This window comes from Pelobates fuscus, chromosome 4, assembly GCF_036172605.1.
Source record: "Pelobates fuscus isolate aPelFus1 chromosome 4, aPelFus1.pri, whole genome shotgun sequence".
In the NCBI taxonomy this organism is placed as follows: domain Eukaryota; kingdom Metazoa; phylum Chordata; class Amphibia; order Anura; family Pelobatidae; genus Pelobates; species Pelobates fuscus.
This window is the reverse complement of record NC_086320.1, coordinates 36,528,807-36,550,373: the sequence shown is the minus strand read 5'-3', so window position 1 is coordinate 36,550,373 and position 21,567 is coordinate 36,528,807. Positions and strand designations below refer to the sequence as shown.

The 21,567-nt window shown below is 37.8% G+C and overlaps 1 protein-coding gene across 2 annotated transcripts in view; it reads right to left on the bottom strand.

The window, feature by feature from the left end:
- Positions 1-21,567, bottom strand: part of TMEM65 (transmembrane protein 65) — a 61,083-nt gene that overhangs the window by 15,552 nt on the left and 23,964 nt on the right. Inside the window, exons 2-4 of one of the 2 annotated variants that reach the window (XM_063451085.1) lie at positions 14,317-14,388; positions 8,496-8,540; positions 879-946 (exon numbers count right to left, since the gene is read on the bottom strand). In XM_063451085.1, coding sequence (XP_063307155.1) covers positions 879-946; positions 8,496-8,540; positions 14,317-14,388 — 185 coding nt within the window. The remainder of the gene's footprint in view (positions 1-878; positions 947-8,495; positions 8,541-14,316; positions 14,389-21,567) is intronic. The other variant, XM_063451086.1, reaches the window with a different exon arrangement.

The window sequence follows — 21,567 nt, the reverse complement described above, 5'->3', positions numbered from 1 at the left end:
TAGCCTTCCAGCTGAAGTGGTAGAGGTTAACACAGTAAAGGAGTTTAAGCATGCATGGGATAGGCATAAGGCCATCCTAGCTATAAGATAAGGCCAGGGACTAATGAAAGTATTTAGAAAATTGGGCAGACTAGATGGGCCGAATGGTTCTTATCTGCCGTCACATTCGATGTTTCTATAACTGCTGAGTTGCCAAAAGTCGAAGACTAACGAGATTATTTACTAAAGTCAGAATACAAAGTGAATATCCAATTTAAGGCCAAAGAAGCCATAGTTCAACTATATTGACCTTAAATTAAAATTAAATTTACCCTCTAAATAACTGGCTACAGTTGGTTGAAATCACATAACCATAGAGGCTGTTACTTGTGACATGTTTGGGTGGGGTGGGAATCATAAATAAATCAGACAGTGAATAAATTGACATTTTATAATACGCTTGGTTTAACCTGCATATTTTTTTTTCTTTTAAAGATTCCCAGGGTATGAGGTATGAGGACGAGGACGGCAACGGGGACGAGTAAGGATTTTGTTCAGATTATAATTCTATTTTTCATTATTCGTTTAACACTTTTCTACTATCAGCGCCATTTTGTTTTGCTTTAACTCTTTACAATCTTTGAGTTACTTTCTTAAAAATGGTTGATTTCACCTTAGTAAAGCTGAAAACCCATTTATATATCTAACTATTCAAGAGTTTATTGTGCGTAAAGGCCACATTGTATCGCAAGTGGAAACAGTCTTGTGGATTTTGAATTGATGTTTGTACTTTTTGTAAAATACATACAAGCAACAACTGTTTATTCAGTTTATTCCCAGAAGTGCCGTCAACATATTCTTTAACACTCAATGTTCTAAAAAATAAAATCGGAACTTACCGCAGCAATCATGATCGCATTGTCCAAGAAGCCGAAACCTACAAATGGTAGTGCATTGTGGATGAATACTGGAAAAACAAGAAAAATTCCATAAATTATAACCAATAAAAGGGAAACACAAAGGGCGTTTATGTCCTGTAACATATATATTAATTATCTAAAAAATATTCTTCATGTATATGGATAGTATCATATTACTGCCCCTTGTCTAATATTAAATTATTTAAACAAGAATGATACATTGTGTTCTCTTATGCTTTCCAATATGTGTTACTTGATATAGACGTTATCACCTCTGAAGGATGGAATCCTGTGTTAACTCTACTAGGCAGATCATGTTAGCTTAAAATAGCTTCTACAGTTAATACATTAAAAAGACTCTATAGGCACTAAAACAACTTTAGTTCAATGAAGCAGTTTTGATGTAAAGATCATGCCCCTGCACTCTCACTGCTCAATTCTCTGCCATTCAGGAGTTAAATCACTTTGTTTATGCAGCTCTGCACGTGACTTGTACAGCCTTCCTAACCATTTCCTGAAAAATAACAGATATGCTAGGTTCCTGTACTGCACAGTCTGTTTAATCTAGAATTTCTTATCTCCTGCTCCGTTAATTGTCGTAGACCCTACAGGAGCCTCCTGTGTGTAATTAAAGTTCGATTTACAGAGCAAGAGATAATAACCTCTAAAACAAGTCAACATCTGATTGAAAATGAAACAGTTTTTTCAAGGGGCTGTGTGAGTCACAGCGAGGGGAGGTGTGGCTAGGGCTGCAGTAACAGAAACAAAAGTGATTTAAACTCCTAGTGGCAGTGATATATACTAGGTACACTGTTCGTTATTGAGGGGCTAAGACAACAGGCACAAACCATGAACAAATTGTAGGTACAGGTTCGTTTGTTTTTGTAAACTACACCGTTCTATAATTTATAGATGTTATACTTATTTTTTGGCATCACAAGAGATATGAAAAGGAAAATCCAATATGAAAACTGCCCGTCTATATCTCTTTTAGCAAATATTCTCAAACTGTCAATCATTGCATTGCATTGCAGTAGAATGAAGGTCTGTGTCAAACTGTGATTTCATATTGTGTGTGGCAGCCACACTCCACTGGTAATCTTAAAATAGCCAGCATACAAAATACAGAAATACAGAGAGACTACAAAAGAAAAAATACACTAAAATGCATCACATTGTGCATTACCACATGATTTTAACCTAATAATATAGTTGCTATACATTAGTCGTTGTTCACATTGCAAAAAATAATATGTAAAATGAGGGTGTATAATTTTTTAGATTTGTAAAATATGGCTGGAGGAGATTTGCTCCTTGGATAAAAGCTCAAATTATACCCGCTGAGGACAAGCAAGCGGTGTGCCCTACTTTCTACTGCCAAGATACGTAATTACTATTATCCCTTCCTTCACATCAAGAGATTTAGAATCTTTCCATCCCAACACGTTAAATACAGCAATACTCTGTAATCTATAAGTGCTCTCGGGTGTGATCTTAATAATAGACGAGGGAACAGATAAAATAAAACGTGCAACGGGACTGCGACAAGTTAAAAATTTCAATCCGCATTAATTTAGCTTGCGGCAATAAAAATTATAAATTGCAGGCAAATATATAAAATATATATATATATATATATCTTAATATCATCGTGATATTTTCAGCGGGCTGACCTTTACACAAATTAGTTTTCAAACAGTTTTGTGTGTTTGTACTCCAAGATTTATTTTCAATGTATCCCAAACCCATCAGGCATTCATGATTCCATTGTTTTTAATCTATGCCTGGTTTAATGGGAAGATAGGTTGGACAAGTTAAGAGATAAAATGATACAGAGTAGCATAAAGTAGCACATCAGGAAAGTCTGCATCAAGTTCACAAACCCATTTAGAAATAGGCTAAAATGGTGCATAAAGAGATTGTCTTAATTGGAAGGTTAGCTGGAGCTGAGTAGTGCACTATCTGCGGTGTTTGGTAACGTTAAAACATGTTCGGCCTCCAGTTTATTCTCAAGTAGATCAACTCAGCCTCTAATCTTTCCAGAGTTAAAAGGAGTATCAGTGGGTGACAATTACAGATCCTAAATTATAGGTTGTAGTTGAAAACTACAGAAAGCTAACTCGAGAAAGCTCTTCATGATTAAACACTTTCAGAGTTATTCACCGAGTAACGCAAGTGAGAATTGTTGGGATTTTAACGTGAATTTAAAATTTATGGTCAAAATGGCCAAATTCGAAGCATAGCAGAATTGGTTTTTTGTTTTTTTTTCATTTGGGCTATTTTGGCCTTAAACGTGAGACTCACTTTGAATTCCCAAACACTTTAGACAATAACCCACTTTGATAATGGTTGTAGAATTGTAAAAACTAAAAAACACATTTAATTCAAACTAGCTTTGCAAGTGGATGGACCTTCTAACATGAGCTTGGTGACAATAGAATGTTAGACTTGTTGAGCCTTTTAAGTCAAATCATGTGAATCACTCCACCTATTGTCACACTCTGTTCTACCACTCCTTCACAAATCACACAGTTGAGTTTAGGATCATGTCAATGAGGACTGATAACCCTAAAGCTTTATTCTTATTTCTTTGCAATAAATGTCTCTCTCTTAAAATAAATAAAAAATACTGGACACCTCATTAGCTAGACAGATTGCTTCTATGAAAAAGATACACACAGTGTAATAACCTGGTGTGAGGGTCAATAAAAATTAATTCAAACAAAATGTAAACTGACAAAAAAGTAGGACAAGATATTTCAGACTAACATGATTTGCATACTGCAAATGTGGCTTCTGGAAATCAGAACTGCCTATAGAGATGGAACTACCGATAAACAGGTGGCTTCTTGGAAAAAGGACATCCTTGGCAACATTGAAGTTTGTTGCAATTGATCACATACCAGAACTAAGAAGGGGTGGTGATCGTGGGACAATGCTCCTCAACAGAGAAACGTAATGGATTTTGATATTGGACACTGTTGCCCCCAAGGGTTTAAACAAAACGTTATCTTACCATTCTTTTCTTTAAATAGAACCTGCTTGTTATTTGTTTTTACTAATGTGATATATGTAGATTTGTGAGCATGCATAACATCTGTCAACACTAAGAAATAGGGCTATATATAAGATTAAGAAAAGAATATGTGGCCAAACAATGCCTTGCAACCTTTGGAAATTATGGTACGGTTGTCCATCTGGTATAATAAGTTTAAAGTTTATATCTCAGATGTTGGGCATTAGCACATTATTTTAAGTTAGACGTATATGTATATAGCATAGTATCTATGTATTTTTAAAACACAAATGTTAAGCATGTGTTTCACTTATTTTGCACACTTAGTTCGTCCACTGGTTTAGTAATTTATGCACTAATATACCAACTTGTAACTTGCTACATTTTAAATATTGGATTAATGCACTTTATAAAGTGTTGGGCACTTTGGAATACTTTAGACACTTTAATATTTAGACACTTTACAATTAATGCACTTTATAAAATAGTGCACTTTAAAAATAATATGCACTTTTAAGAATTTCTTGCACTTTTTTCTTTTAAAATAATCAGGTGCACTTTAAAAAATGATGGCACTTCAAAAGTATAAACAGTTTATATCCAAGTGCACTATATGCACTTTTATACTGTACAATTAAGAGACTTTAAAATAGGTTTGCCTGGGGTATTATAGACACCCAAAAATGTATATATGTACCTAGTTACAGGCTATCATATCACTTTGCTAATCCAATATAAATCTACTTTATCACTTGTTCTTATAATATATAAACTCATTAGAAGTTAACTTACTACATGTTAATGGTTTTAGTCACTCTTTGCATGCTTTCGGCCTTAGGACTGCATGTGGGTCACTACATGAAGGATTATAAATGCGGTAACCACGGAGATGATTGCCGCGTCGCCATGACAACGGTGGCGCGTGACGACATCACAGTAGAGGCGTGGCCACACGGGAGCATGCGCAGTCCGCACACAGGGATGCCGAGAGCAACACGTCGATTTAAGGATTATCATGTTTGAATAAAGGAACTTTTCTATTGAAGACCGTGAGTGCAGCCAATATTTATACTTTCACATTATATATATATATATATATATATATATATACACATATATATATATATATATATATATATATACACACACATATATATATATATACACACATATATATATATACACACATATATATATATATACACACATATATATACACACACATGCATACAGTATCTCACAAAAGGGAGTACACCCCTCATTTTATTTTTTTTATTTATTTTTTTTTATTTCAGACAGTACCTGCCGATAATTTTCTGCTGCCGTTCATGTAGTTCGGACCATGGTACTTAAGTCATCATTAATATTTTCCGTTATCAAAAACAAAAACGTAAAGACAATACAATACAAACACATAGATGGTGACAAAGGTCCTCAGTAATGTTCCCATAGTAATAATTAGAGTAACTAGCTGATTATCTTAACATTTATTCTTACTTTTCTTTTTTTTTCCTAATTTCTTTATCAAATTAGAATACGCACAACTTATTTAGCCATTTATCTATATCCATCTTTTTTTTTTTTTCAGGTTTATATTTAAGCCTCCTTCCATTTTTAGCTGAAAGGTTAACTGATTTTTTATGGTTTCCCAATTCGGTATACTATTAGTTCTCCATCTTCTAGCTATAGAGATCTTTGCCGCTATTAGCGCATGAGTAAGAAAGTATTGAAAATCCATATTATATTGGCTAAGATTTAAGTGTAGTATGAATAATTCTGGAGACAAGGGTATTTTAGTACCGATTATTTCTTGGATTTTACCTATAAACATTTTCCAAAATTCTATTATCAGGGGACAGCTCCACCAGATATGTAACATGTCTCCCGTCGCTCTATCACACCTCCAGCAAGTAGCTGATATGTTATGATCCATTTTATTCATGCGACTAGGGACCAGATAAAGTCTATTTATAATCTTAAAATGTAACTCAACTAAATTTAAGCATTTAATGTGTTTAGCCACAGACACCCGAGCTTTTTTCCAATCGCTTTTTTCCAATTTTTTCTTTATTTTCAAATCTTTCTCCCATTTCTCAATGGCCGGAAAAATAAGATCTTCTTCCCCAAGTCTTAGTATCGAATTACACTTTTTAAATAGATTTTTCATGTCATTCGCTTTCAACAAATGACATAATTTACATTTAACTTCTGAATGTTCTTTATCTAGTGCTTTGCTTAAGTAGCTATTAATCCTTATGAAGTTATATTTTTCTTTTTCTGGAAGAGTGAATTCTGTACTTAATTGTTCAAATGATTTAAGATTTGATCCTATCATTAGGTCTTCTATATTTTGAATGCCTGCTTTGGCCCAATTTTTTTAATTTAGATCTTCTATATTGTTTTCCAAAATTAGAATTGGTAAAATGTTAATGATACGATTATTAAGACCCATATTTTTTCTTATTTTATTCCATGCTTCTCCAATATTTTGTAACACTATGCTTGTTCTGAAAGCATAGTGTTACAAAAAAGAAAGATAACTGCCAACCATGTTCTGAAAGCACCCCTCATTTTTGTTAATATATTATATCTTTTCATGTGACAACACTGAAGAAATTACACTTTGCTACAATGTAAAGTAGTAAGTGTACAGCCTGTATAACAGTGTAGATATTCTGTCCCCTCAAAATAACAACACACAGCCATTAATGTCTAAACCGTTGGCAACAAAAGTGAGTACACCCCTAAGTGGAAATGTCCAAATTGGGTCCAAAGTGTTAATATTTTGTGTGGCCAACATTATTTTCCAGCACTGCCTTAACCCTCATGGGCATAGAGTTCACCAGAGCTACACAGGTATCCACTGGAGTCCTCTTCCACTCCTCCATGACGACATCACAGAGCTAGTGGATGTTAGAGACCTTGTGCTCCCCCACCTTCAGTTTGAGGATGCCCCACATATGCTCAATAGGGTTTGGGTCTGGAGACATGCTTTGCCAGTCCATCACATTTACCTTCAGCTTCTTTAGTAAGGCAGTGGTTGTCTTGGAGTTGTGTTTGAGGTCGTTATGTTGGAATACTGCCCTGTGGCCAGTCTCCGAAGGGAGGGGATCATGCTCTGCTTCAGTATGTCACAATATATGTTGGCATTCATGGTTACCCCAATGAACTGTAGCTCCCTACTCCCAGCAGCTCTCATGCAGGCCCAGACCATGACACTCCCACCATCATGCTTGACTGTAGGCAAGGCACACTTGTCTTTGTACTCCTCACCTGGTTGCCGGCACACACGCTTGACACCATCTGAACCAAATAAGTTTATCTTGGTCTCATCGGACCACAGGACATGCTTCCAGTAATCCATGTCCTTAGTCTACTTGTCTTCAGCAAACTGTTTGCAGGCTTTCTTGTGTATCATCTTTAGAAGAATCTTCCTTCTGGGACGACAGACTTGCAGACCAATTTGATGCAGTGTGTGGCATACGGTCTGAGCACTGACCCCCCCCAACCCTTCAAACTCTGCAACAAGGCTGGCAGCACTCATACGTCTGTTTCCCAAAGACAACCTCTGGATATAACGCTGAGCACGTGCACTCAACTTCTTTGGTCGACCACGGCGAGGCCTGTTCTGAGTGGAACCTGTTCTGTGAAACCGCTGTATGATCTTGCCCCCCAAGCTGCAGCTCAGTTTCAGGGTCTTAGCAATCTTCTTATAGCCTAGGCCATCTTTATGTAGAGAACAAATTCTTTTTTTTTCAGATCCTCAGTGGTCTTGCCATGAGATGCCATGTTGAACTTCCAGTGACCAGTATGAGAGAGTGAGAGAGCAATAACACCAAATTTAACAAACCTGCTCCCAATTAACACCTGAGACCTTGTAAGACTAATGAGTCACATGACACCGGGTAGGGGAAATGGCTAATTGAACTCACTTTTGTTGCCAATGGTTTAGACATTAATGGCTGTGTGTTGAGTTATTTTGAGGGGACAGCACATTTACACTGTTATACAGGCTGTACACTTACTACTTAACATTGTAGCAGAGTGTCATTTATTCAGTGTTGTCACATGAAAAGATAATAAAATATTTACAAAAATGTGAGGGGTGTACTCACTTTTGTGAGATACTGTACATCTTCCTGAGTTGTGTTTCAAAGCTGTTGTATACAGCAGACACATACTCTAAGGAATTCATGTATAAAGTGGAATTATGAGGCAAAAATGTGGTTCTTTGTTGAGCTCATTTGCATACACCTACCCAGAATCCCTTGCAGTAGTGAGAGCACTGTGAAAGTGAGATTTATGTGGGAAAAGCAAGTGTTTCTCTCTCTCTCTCTCTCTAGATATAGATATATATCTATATATCTATAGAGAGAGAGAGATATACACACACACACACGCACACTTTCTCTCTACAAACTTGCCAGAACTGTATCTTAATTTTAGATTCACCATTGGGATTATATTCACTGCCAGGATAAAACCTGGTAATAAAAACAAACGACTTGTGTCTTGAACTGCATTTGCATTTAGATGCTGAAATATCTGGGTGGAATATGAAATAGGGCGCAGTCACTCACCGTGTTTTAGTTGTTGTGTTGTCGGTGGATCGACTTCGAGCTTCTCTATTAGAAAGAAATAAAATAGGACAAATTAGTGCACATTCATTCAGCACGGCCTCTTACTTAATCACAAACGCCAAGTTAATTGTGGCAGAGCGCACAGAGCTTCGGGTGCAGACTTGCCATATAATTATAGATGGCATTTAACGTTTATACAAAAGATTCTGCCTTTTTACAGGAATGAAAGGCGAGGTAACATTCACTAAACAGTTAATTGTAGTGAGCTGAAACAAAATACTGAATACTACAGCCATGCTGTGACTATAGCGGAGCTGGGACATGTTTTAAAATCAGCTGCTTTCAAATGACTGCAATCCCCTGGTTGGGGAACTCTCCCTTCTGTGCTGATCATGCTTGTTTGTATTCAGCTTATAATGAGAAAAAAATCAATATCTAAGTAATCAAAAGCACTCCAACATGTCCGCAGCATGAAACTATAGAATGGATTCATCGCCACATTGTTTAAACCTTATCGTCCAGATTCCACAGAGAGCTTTGCCCGTACAGGCACATGTTGGCAACCCCCGGCACTGAAGTTTGTTATTAATGTGGGTTTGTCACTTTCGCAAAGACCACCCAAAAGAGACAGATCCGGTTAGGTTCCAGTGGGTCCTGTGAGGTGCAGGGGAAGATAGGTTTATGTGTCAGAAGCTAACCATTGTGACCGCCATCATCTTCATCCTGATGGTCTTCCTCAGCTAGTGTTTAATGTGCAAGTAGCCATGCGGTTAATGCTGTACATGCATGAGAGATCACTTGAGTCTCCATAGATCAATGCCTCAATCCTACAGCCATCACTTTTGATGGCTGCTGGAACTTATCAAAAGTTGACGGCGGAGCTCCGTCTTTTCAACCTCAGGCTTGTCCATAAGACCAATAGTCCCTGCTTTGTCACTCAGACAGCCAATAAGGTTTGCTATTCCGCTTCCATTGGCTCTACAGAGCTAGTGCATTTCCCATTCAGGCCCTCCACCCCACCATTTGAAAGCTGCGTATGTGCGCATGACTCTAGCACAGAGGCCTATGTCTAGCAAATTCCATGGCACAGACTTTCACAGAGGGAAGGATTTGCAGAGGCTACAGACAGCAGGTTTGCAACTAAAACATTCAATGCAGTGTTCCTTTTAAAAATATAAAATAGAAAAATAATTATATGGGGATGAAGAACAACGCAATTATGTTTGTCTGCTTTTACAGAAAATGCATTTATCTTTTACTATCAATATTAAGAAAACAATACACGTTATTAAAATATTGTCTGGGAATAACTAATGGTATTGTATAAGAACAAGACCAGAATAGCATGATCAGGAAAGTATTAAATTATATACTTTCCTGGATATATACTGGTTTGGACGGAGAACTAGATTCTTTGCACCCTTGTGTGGTTGGTTGGTGCTGTTCTCATTTCTTATTTCAGAATAAAACAATGGCAAACAGCAGATAAATTATATATTCAGTTTCACTCACAATCCATTATCCCAGGGGTCACCAACCTATGGCACATGTGCCATGCACGGCACTCAAGGATGCCAGAGACAAGCAGGCCCATCAGGAGTCTCAGTTGCATTTCAGATATCTACTAGTGAAAACCGTGCTGAGATTGCAGGTGGTGAGGGACAATACTACTGTTATGCAGAGCAGCACTTAATCCCAACACTTGTGAACAGTAATCTGCACTGGAATAGAGCAGCCCGCTTCTGCCCTTGACCTGGTCTGTCCGGCCCCCACTGGACCCCAGGTAAGCCACCCACAGTGCTCTATATACATAGATCTGCAGAATAAACCTCCCCCTCAAACATATAATACAAACAGCCCACACACAAACACAGTCCCCACAAACAACACCACTGACAATCCACATACACGCACACAACCCCACAAGCAGTCGCTCACATGCAATACCACAAGCAGCCCCATCCATACACAATCTGACATATCATTAACATTCACAATTCTACATATTCAGCCCACATTAATAGATATACACAATACCACAAACTACTCATGAACTTATACAATATAACAGACCACATTCACATAAATACAATGTTACAAAGCAACAGCAGTAGCTGTACATAACACAAGCAGAATACGACAGCATACACACCTCAGTTTATAAAAATAGGACCAGCACGCCAAGGGACTTTAAGATCATATTTGGTACAGTACTACTAAAAGGTTGCCTACCCTTGCACAGATTGAAACAAAGAATGTGACAGCAGATAAGAACCATTCGGCCCATCTAGTCTGCCCAATTTTCTAAATACTTTCATTAGTCCTTGGTCTTATCTTAGATCTAGGATAGCCTAATGCCTATCCCACGCATGCTTAAACTCCTTCACTGTGTTAAAGGGATACTGTAGTTCCAGGAAAACAAAGCTGTATTCCTGACAACCGATCCCTCTGCCTCCCCCTCCTACCCAGTAAAAGGGTTAAAAACCCTTTATTTACTTACCTTATCCCAGCGCTGATGTCCCTTGGTGCTGGGTCAAAGCTCCGCCCCGTCCTCTGTCCCGTGACAAATGCCGCGCGAGCATTAGACCTCCCCAAAGGAAAGCATTGAATCAATGCTTGAGGTCCTCATGTAGAGCGTGAGGACATCCAGCTTTAGATAACGGACCAAAAGTCCATTACGATTCCAGAAGTTCTCTAGTGGCTGTCTGATAGACAGCCACAGAGGGCAGAATTAGAGCTGCAATGCAAACAATGTAGCACTAGGTGCAAAAGGGACACAGTAGCCAGACCACTTCAATGAGCTGAAGTGGTCTGGGTGCCTACAGTGTCCCTTTATCCTCCACCGCTTCAGCTGGAAGGATATTCCGTGCATCCACTACCCTCTATGTCAAGTAATACTTCCCGATATTATTTTGGACTATGTTGTGGTAGTTTTTCTTCTTTTAGGAAAATTGACACTATTATTCAGAATATCATCATTCCTCTTATTTTATAGCAAACAAAATATCCAATAAACTAATTTTCTTCCAACACTAAGTAAATTACTTTAACAGAACAAATGCCAAAATATTTTTGCAATGCTGATAAGCTTCAAGAAACTATAAAGGCGGGGTGAAATTCAGGAAATGTTAAAATATTTGGCACATACTTTAAAAAAAAAAAAAAAAAAAAAAAAACCTTTTTCAATGTTATTCAAAATGGCAAAATAGCTTAACTTTTAATATTAATTACATCCAGTCATTTTCTGGGGTGGCAGTGGGATACATGTGGGGCACCAACAAATGAGCATTAAATGTAAGTAATTCCTTCCCCCTAATGATTGTTTCATTAATGGTGTGAATTGCTGTAATTGTTCAGTTATTTGAAATATTTTGCAGCACAAAGTGAAGACAAGGCATAGTTATGCTTACCAGGCCAGCAGAAGCAGATATATATTGATATTATACAGAAACAGAGCAAGTTAGCAATTTAAACTCTCTGTGAACTTCTCTATTACAAGGCAATGCACTCAATTTAGGGTAATGCGGAGAGTGCACATCAACTGAATGGAGCAGATATTATTTTGAATGATAAAAAGATAAAAAAAAAAAAAAGATAGTGTAATAGAAGATGAAACCGTTCAGGCCTATGAAATCCCCATAGGTGCATAAAGAGGATCCTTTATATTAGTAAGAGCTCTGCAGAGATCCCTCTGTTATCGCTTAACAGACAATGTCTAATGTACTTGAAAGCCATCCAGCCCAATATTGGAGCCGCCCTGGCTTGATGTACAGTTGTTTTAATGTATCTAATGCTGGGTGACTGGAGGAAATTCAGCTGTAATTAGAATTGCGGGAACAGTCTTCATTAACCCTCTGATCCCCAGGATACACACTGTACAAAGTGTTACACACTACGCTGATACTGTATCAATCACAGCATTCCAAAATGGCAGACCCCCAGCTGTTTATGGCAGCATTAAGCCTGGCAAAGCATCATGGGAATTTTAAATCGGCCACAGCTAGGCACTTACCTTTCTGTCCACCTCTGGTACGGATGAAGAATAATCCGAATAATAATAAGAGAAGAGACTTTTCACATCATAGACAGAACAAAATTTACTTACTGACCCTTTCATATAATCTTTTCTCTCTCCTTCACTAAACAGCTTTCCTAGACCCTACAATGGCAGTATCTCAGAATGATAGAAAACACTGCAGGCTAAGCTTAGTATCTTAGTATCAGCAGCTGGCTTTACGCTAAGGGATCGTCCAAGCACCAAAACGACTATAAGAAAGCTGAATTTGTAAATGTGTTTTTTTTTTTTTTTTTAAATTAAATCCTTTGTAACATTCTGCAACTTAACCCTACCTCCTCTATTCCACTTCCTCCTCTGGAAAATATTCCCTTCATGTAGGTTATTGTATCTTCATACATCTCCCATTATTTCCCTTCTTTCCTCCCTCCAAACTTGTAGGGTCCAATATCACAGTTCTACTACCATCATAAGCACACAGCAGGTAACTGGACTACAAGTCCCAGATATGCTGGTTCTGATTAGAAAAAAGACTGTGCACAATACACTTTGAAGACTGATAATCAGATCCTCCCCACACACGTAAAGCGATACTCTAGTGCCAGGAAATCAAATCCGTTTTTCTGGCACTATATAGGTCCCTATAGACCCTCCCTCCCTTGCGCCCCCGCTCCCATGCAGCTGAAGGGGTTAAAACCCCTTCAGTCACAAACCTAAATCCAGCGCCTATGTCCCTCGGCGCTGGGTCAGGTTCCGCCCCATCTCCTCCCCCGCTGATGGCACTCGCATTAGGATTTCCCCATAGTAAAGCATTATTCAATGATTTCCTTTAGGGATTCCAATGACGCTGGAAGTCTTCATGCAGAGCGTGAGGATGTCCAGCATCATTTAGACGACCAAAAGTCATCTAAGCAACCGGAAGTCCCTCTAGTGGCTGTCTTGTAGACAGCCACTAGAGGAGGACTTAACCCTGCAATGTAAGTATTGCAGTTTCTGTAGGGTTAAGTGACATGGGAGATTGCACCCAGACCACTTCAATGAGCTGAAGTGGTCTGGGTGCCTACAGTGTTTCTTTACTATTACACAAACAGGTGGTGTGATGGATTTATAGGTATTATTTATAGGGTGCCCAGGCCTCCCAGCCATCCAGTTCTCAGATGGACAGTCCTGATTTTTGGGTCCTGTCCCATCATCCCAACTTTGTTCCCTAGTGTCCACTCAGGGCACTAGGAGCCTGCTGTGAGCACTGACACAGGACCCTCTGCATGGTCTGTCCTCAGTGTGGACGGCTTGATTGATTAGCAGGCAGTTATGCACGCCAAAGAATAAATATAATTTGAAGAAGAAAAAAAGATATTCCTTACCAATAATAAATTGTTACAGTTAGACCATAAGATAAAAGCATTTACATCATCTCACCCAGGCTCAGATGTGCGTATTACTTAGAACATTCCAGAACTGATTAGAAAGCCTTTGTATTTCTATGCATTAAATCAGATAATTTTTTCTTTTTGCCGAAATCATGCATTTGGCATTAGACAAAAAAAAAAGAATCAGGATGACTGTAGCTTATAATAGCAAGACTGTATGTATCTCAACCAGCCTATTTGTGGAGAAAGTGTTAGCCCAACAACCGCAGTCTAAATTGTGAATGCAATAAGCTTTAAACTGGATCCAAGTCATTAGGTCGTAAAATCATGCACACTGGGTATACCACATGCCAAACAAAAAGCAGAGCGGTCATAGAATAAATATATTAGCTAATAGCCACAGAGGTGCCACACTCCAACACACACATTGCCATACCAATGTCTTCATGAGCAGCCTCCGCCTGAGACTTCTTGACTGCAAAAGGCTGGGTCTTAGGATATCGGGAAGCTAGAGAGAGTCAGTGGAGATTTTTTTTTATGCTGGTTAAAATTAGCATCAAATAGTAAGCCATCAGAGTATGGCATACATTAACCCATAACTGTAGAAGAGGACAGGACACTCAAACACCGGAAGAGTCCATGGATATAGCAAATGTATTCAATAGATATTATGAAGGATGGGCCACTTCCCTGATCAATAAACTAGGATTAAAATGGACACTCCACTGTCCAAATAAAATAAAAAGTAAGAGTTAATATTACAATTAAAGGGACACTCCAGGCACCCAGACAACTTCTGCCCATTGGAGTGGTCTGGGTGCCAACTCCCACTACCCTTAACCCTGCAAGTGTAGTTATTGCAGTTTTTATAAACTGCAATAATTACCTTGCAGGGTTAAGTCCTTCTCTAGTGGCTGTCTATCAGACAGACACTAGAGGGACTTTTGTGTTCTTAGAACACGAAAAGTGTGTTATACGACGCTGGACGTCCTCACGCTATATGAGGACCTCCAGCATCACCTAAATCCCCGTAGGAAAGCATTATTCAATGTTGAATAATGCTTTCCTATGGGAAGGTCTAATGCTCGTGCGCGCGCATGCACATTAGGTCTCCCCTGCCGGCTGACGGCAGGGGAGGAGAGTAGGTGGAGCCTGACCCAGCACCAAGGGACATCGGCGCTGGACTCCGGTAAGTCACTGAAGGGGTTTTACCCCTTCAGAAACTTGGGATGGGGGGTGGGAGGGAGAGGGGCACTATAGGGTCCTGCAATGCCAGGAAAACTAGTATGTTTTCCTGTCACTGGAGAATCCCTTTAAGTAGGCATCAAATTTAACTATGCATTCTTCATTTGGTTTATGTCTCTGATCTCTTTGCAAACCCTCCCCTTCTAACCCCGCCTAAACTTTCTGTGGCTGTCCAATCACAGACTTCCTAATGCAGTTCAGTGAGAAATCTTTTCAGGGCAGGTGCTCCACTGAGCTAAACAAAGCATGAAGAAATAGGATCAATTGTCTTATTGACAGCCAGGGAGGTGTAACAAGGTTAATTTATAAAAGTGCCAATTTCTATGGAAATCTGCAGTTTTTGTAAAATTAAAATTGAAAGAAATAGCACACTCTCAACACATAAAGCATCTTTATGGGTCATGAGAGTCCATTTAAGACTGCACATAAAAACATAAATGTTACACCATTTCAGCAACACTGCTTCATCATAATTATTGTCAGTCCAAATTACATTCTAATCTCTCTTGAATTAACTTTTACAAATGCGTCATCAAAAATGTATCGCTTGACTAGCTTTCAGGAATGGGGAAAAAGGTAGTTCCTCACATCCTCACTACATCTCCGGGAGTTGATATATTTTGCCAAGAATGATAGGTCGGTGCATTGAAGGCATTCGTTTATGATGAAATGTAGAAGCGATGCACCGGCACGGTATTTCAGGAAAATGATTTTGGAAACAACCTTTTGCTGGTACTAGTTAATTAAGAAAAATTCAACATGGTTGCAATTAATAGACCAAATTACAGCGCATGAACACCAACTATTATTAACATTAATAATATTAATATAATTAACATTATTTACATATCTCAAGGAAGAACCAAGAAAAGACAGACGTCAGACGCATATCTGCAGATTCATACACAAACTATATTTATAGAATGAACTACATGTATTAGACATTCATAACCGAATTCTTTATTTTAAGCCATTCGGGCAGTTGTTGTTAATAGAAGAACAGGAACACAAGGAAAAAATTTTGTAAGATTGATAAATGTATTATTCCACGCAATTTCATATTAACAATTCATCCAGTTTTTCTCTACTTCCTGAAATCAGAATGTTTCACACACTGACTATTCTAAATCGAATTAACCCGACTGTGTGAAATCTCAAATGGCTCCATGCGAAGCTTCACTTATATAGTAAATGAACCATGATAATAGAACAATGGAATGATCACAATGACATATTTTGCATTATGTTATGTTCATATTAGGAGACATCCATTTAATTTTACAAAAAGAATAAAGCAGAATTTAGCTATTCATTTTTAACTACAATCTAAACACCGACAGCATATTAGACATTAGTTTTGTTTGGAATTTTGAAAGGTTGATAACCCATTATTGTTAGAATTTGAGAGCCTGATTTGATGGCATTATAGCAGTTTTACTGTTCAAATAACCCCACAAAGGCTCCAGGGTATCTCATATGTATACATTGCGCCTTAACATGCTTCCTTTTTTTAATCACCGGCAAATATTTTTTACATTTTTTTTTACATACACATATATTAACCAATATTTTTCAAATTTGACATGCGCCACTATGATCAAACCCACAAATTATGCTCATCAAAATCTTCTGAATAAAACAATACATTCAATGTAAGCCTTTGGTACTATCTTGCAAAGTTACAGTGCCATATAGGAGACCAGACTTTTTCTGCTTTTACAGTTAGAATTTTGATAGATTAATTTGATGGGTCTATTCCGTATTTTGGGTCATGGCAGCAGTTTGACAGGAAAAATTACTCTATAAAACACATACCATTTGTAAAAGTAGACATCACAGGGTATATCATATGGTATATTTTGAGCCTTACTATACAGTCATATTAGCACAAATTTCTTTCAAAGTTTCAAAGTTTATAGTATTATATTTTCACATTTTTTTGCATGCACATTGCAATTTAGCAGTATATTTTGTAAACTTGATATGTGCTACTTTATTAAAAACCACTAAATTGTGCTTAACTATATCTCCTGAGTACAGAATGACCTCCTTCGTATACCCTTGTCAAGTTTTTAGTGAAAATACAGAGCTGAATTTCTAACATCCCCACTGTAGGCTTTTTTTTTTAGTGTTTTGTTTTTATCTCAAATTGAAGATGGGTTTATGATGTATTTTGGGGGCATTTTAGTAGTAATGCATTTAGTAATATTTTGAAAAGTAGAAAAAATGGGGTCTATCACATGATATAGTTTGAGCTTTTTTGATATGCCATTTTCTCACCATTTTGTGCTCCAAAGTTTGTGGCATTCATTTTTATGGTTTAATTTTCAAATTTTTTACATACCGTTGCAAAGTAATTTTAAAGTGGGTATGCCAGAGCTGGGTATGCCAGAGATTCAATATTATTACTCCTCCATTCTATCCCACATAGAAGCCTTCTTCAGCCCAAAGGAACAACCTCTGTTGGCATAACTTGAAAATACCTATGTTGCACATTACGACCGTAGCCAACATTTATGGATTTTAAACAACAAATGCCCTACTCTCCAGGAAGCTCTGGTACTAACCCACCACACACAGTCTTGGATACTCTGGTTGCCTACATTTTTGTCTCACACCCAAGGACAACAAGGGGACTAGCACGCATCCATCATCTTCTGACTCCAAGGGTGGTACTCCCTTTCGAAGAACTTCTCACTCCAATCTAACTCCTTCATTGACTTGAAAGCCAAACACATCCTACAAACATACAAAACGATGACACCCCATCCATCTCAGATATCTACGCCCATTTATAAATTCTGTTGCTGCTCTCATACATGTTGTAAACCTCTATCCACATGCTAACACACAATCTTACAACAATTCATTTCAGGCAAAGCAATGTGCGCCCTACAGTGGAAACGGAATCTCCATCAACAAATACAGTGGTCTTAAGCAGCACTCTAAATGAATAACATCCCAAAATGTATATAACCCACTGGGAGGCAAGTAAAAAGCTGATTGTATTTAGTTCCAGCACGTATCGCACATATCTATCCAAGTTCCTTAAGTTGCTGCTGCACATGTCTACAGAACACCAATACTATGCTTCATACATTCTGTGATAGCAACCCGATATCCTCTTATTGGGTAAATGTAACTGATAAAATTAGAGATGCCGCACGAGTACAACTGCCTCGCTCCCCGCAATGTTTCCTCATAGATTTAACCTACCAGACAATGTAACGGGAGACCATAAAATGTTAATGCTCCACATCTTGATAGCAGCTAAAATTCTTATAGCAAAGGCTTACTCCAGGCCCTTCAAACAACAAGAAATGATGAAGAAATGGCCCACTGCCTAATGGATAGCAACAATACATTTTTCAAAATTTGGAGTCCCGGGAACAACTACTACCAAAGGAACAATTCAGACTCGCTCACGGCCCCTGTCAACACTTTCCAAACCCCTCCCATCACACCAGTGTGCAGGTTAGCCAGCCCCTATTGAGTAACTGGCTATTCGAATAGGTTACGAATGGCTGAACAATTAAAGTTTATGATGTATACTTTGTTAGAATTGTGATAGACCAAATTGTGATACCTGCACTTGCTTTTCTATAGATCTATAGATATATATGTAGATTTCAGAGATTCCTTGCACTCACGCTGAAATAGCGATGGCCGGGTGCTTGAAGTCAATAAAGAAACATTTTTTTAACTTCAAAAGTCCGTGAGTGCTGGTCACCTCCTTGCTTTGGATATGTGTATATAAAAAAGGGCTGGAGTAACAAATTTGATCATTCCTTTTTGAAGAATAGAAAATAAAAATCCTGAACAGCATTCAGGAAATAGAAAACGAAGAACACAGTAAAATATAAACACACGCCGAGTACTCATTGCAGGGCATCCATGCACGTTAATGTCATCTCCACTGGCAGCCTTAGAATACTAGCTGTATGTGGATTACACTGGAAACGGTGGGATAAGAGCAGTTTCTGAAGATGTATATAGGCTACGCAGCTTAAAATAGCCCACGGATGCACTACACAGTAACAGGGGTCCTGGTGTCAAATCAATACACATATTATATTCTCTGCAGATTAATTAGGAGTAACAAATTCTACACTTTCTTCATGCTGATTATGAACAATATGTGTAATAGATCTGTCTCTATTCATGATAAAATATTAACAGATAAAAGAAAAACCAAATATAAATTATATATCCAGCAGGAACATTCCCAAATAAATATAAATGTATTTTTTTTATCTGCTACTGATATTTGAGGATATTTTGCAGCTTTTAGCATTTCCCTTTTCATGTTATACAGTAGGCAATCATTTATTCCCTAAAATAGACACAATGAATCCTGTTTTTCTTTTCCTGTGCAGACAAGCTTTGGGTTTTATGGTCGAGCCATTATATAGATCTTTCCAGATCTGCTATTGTGGCAGTTAGATTTGTTTTGTATTTTGTTTTAAACAAGACAATTAAATGCTATATTTTAATATTAAAGGAACACCCTGGGAACCATAACAACTTAATCTGAATGAAGTTGCTATGCTGCCAGGAGGTCCTGACACCGGCTTACCTTTAGGCTTTAAACTGTTAAGGAATGTTTTAATCCCAAAGTCTGGAATCCAGCGTTAGTTAGCTCTGCCCTTGCCGGTCTGCTTTTATCTGATTTTTAAAGAAACACTATAGTGTTGGGAATACAAAACTATTCCTAACAGTATACTGTCCCTCTTCTCCGCACCCCTACCTCGGTAAATAAAAAGTGTTAAAAACATTTTCCTGATTCCAAAACCGAGGTCCCCCAGCACTAGATTACTCTCCACCACCTCTGGCATCAGCAATGGGGGCACCAAAGGTGCATGCACGGCGAGGGCCTAGAATGCATTAGGCTTTCCACATAGTAAAACATTGACTCAATTCTTTACTATAGGAATTTTCAAGATACTGGATGACCTCATGCAAAGCTTCCGAAGAATCAGAGAGAATTAGGACAGGGATAAAGTGAGCAAGAATTCGGGGTTAAACTGTTCATGGACCTTTCAACTCCTAAAGGTAAACTGACAGATACACCATAACAACTTAATTCCTTTTCTTTAAAAAGCTGAGAAAATTGAGTGGATAGGAAGGATACTATCTGCAGTATCTCTGAGCCACATTTTAGAAGGTGAAGTATTTTCTCCTTTCCAATAATGAAATGAGCATCATTAAGTTGGGTAGCAATATCTATACCTCGGGAAGTTCTTAAAATCTAGTAATTATTGAGGTCATTTTATATGGGGAACACTCTCCGGATTGTCAGACTGTAAAGGTGTCGCTTCAAGTTCCTTTCTATTCCTTCTCTGTCTAGTGCTAGGCCTACAATTATCAATTAAAAAAATATAAAAACACTAGCATTTATACAATTTCAATATTCTAAAATGATACAAAAGTAAACAACAAAGATGATTGACTGCCAAGCTCTGTGTGCAGAAGAAATAAGTTAAGACAGACTTTTCAGATTATTACACAGGGAGAGGTAGCCACAAGATGCTGGCTGGCTGCCCGCCACTCTGTGCCAGCCAACGTGTAGTTATTCATTGGGAGGAACACCTGACGACACGTTGGTCTATAGAATTTTAATGCAAGCATCAACTGACATAGTCCGGTTTTGTTACACTGTTAAATTGTAACCTCTCAATATACAGATTAATAGCCCCAGATGGTATAGCATAGTGTATGCACGAATATACAATAAACAACAATTTTGGAAAACAAGAATGAGCTATAAATACTAAAAAGTCTGAGATTTGTTTTGATATATTGTAGCGTTTATTAGAGTTAAAAAATTTTATAAAATTTGTGCTAGATAATTTACTTCCCTGATAAACAAATACAATGAGCTGCAAATGCTTTCATCTCATAACATTTCTCTAGATAAATGGTTTCACTCCTCAGATCCCTGTAGAAACCGATAAGAAAAGGTTTATCATTACAATAAGTCCTTAAAGTGCTAACACAGCCTTATTACATTGCCTTGCTACAGCAGCAAATCCTCTCGATCACATACACTCAAGGAACATGTAATATATTAACATATATAGAAAGAGGATACTTTGCAAAATGTCAGAGCTGGTTTCTAGAAGAGAACAGAAAAAAAATGAAAAAATAATGTAAAAAATAAATAAATGGCTAGCTAGATGACAGTCTGTAATACACAAATTACTCAGCATCGGTGATCAGGGATATGTGCAGAAAAAAATAAAAATATCAAAATAAAAATTCCCAAAGTTATACACCACAGTCCATTCAAGTTACTCCAATGTAGTAAACAGTTCTATAAAAAAGGGTATTAATTAAAAATAGGAATACATTAAAATTCAAATGCCATGTTCCTCTTAAATCAAATTCAAATGTGAATTTTAAGGGACGTTTTCCGCATTTTGGAACAGACCAGTGACTGGCA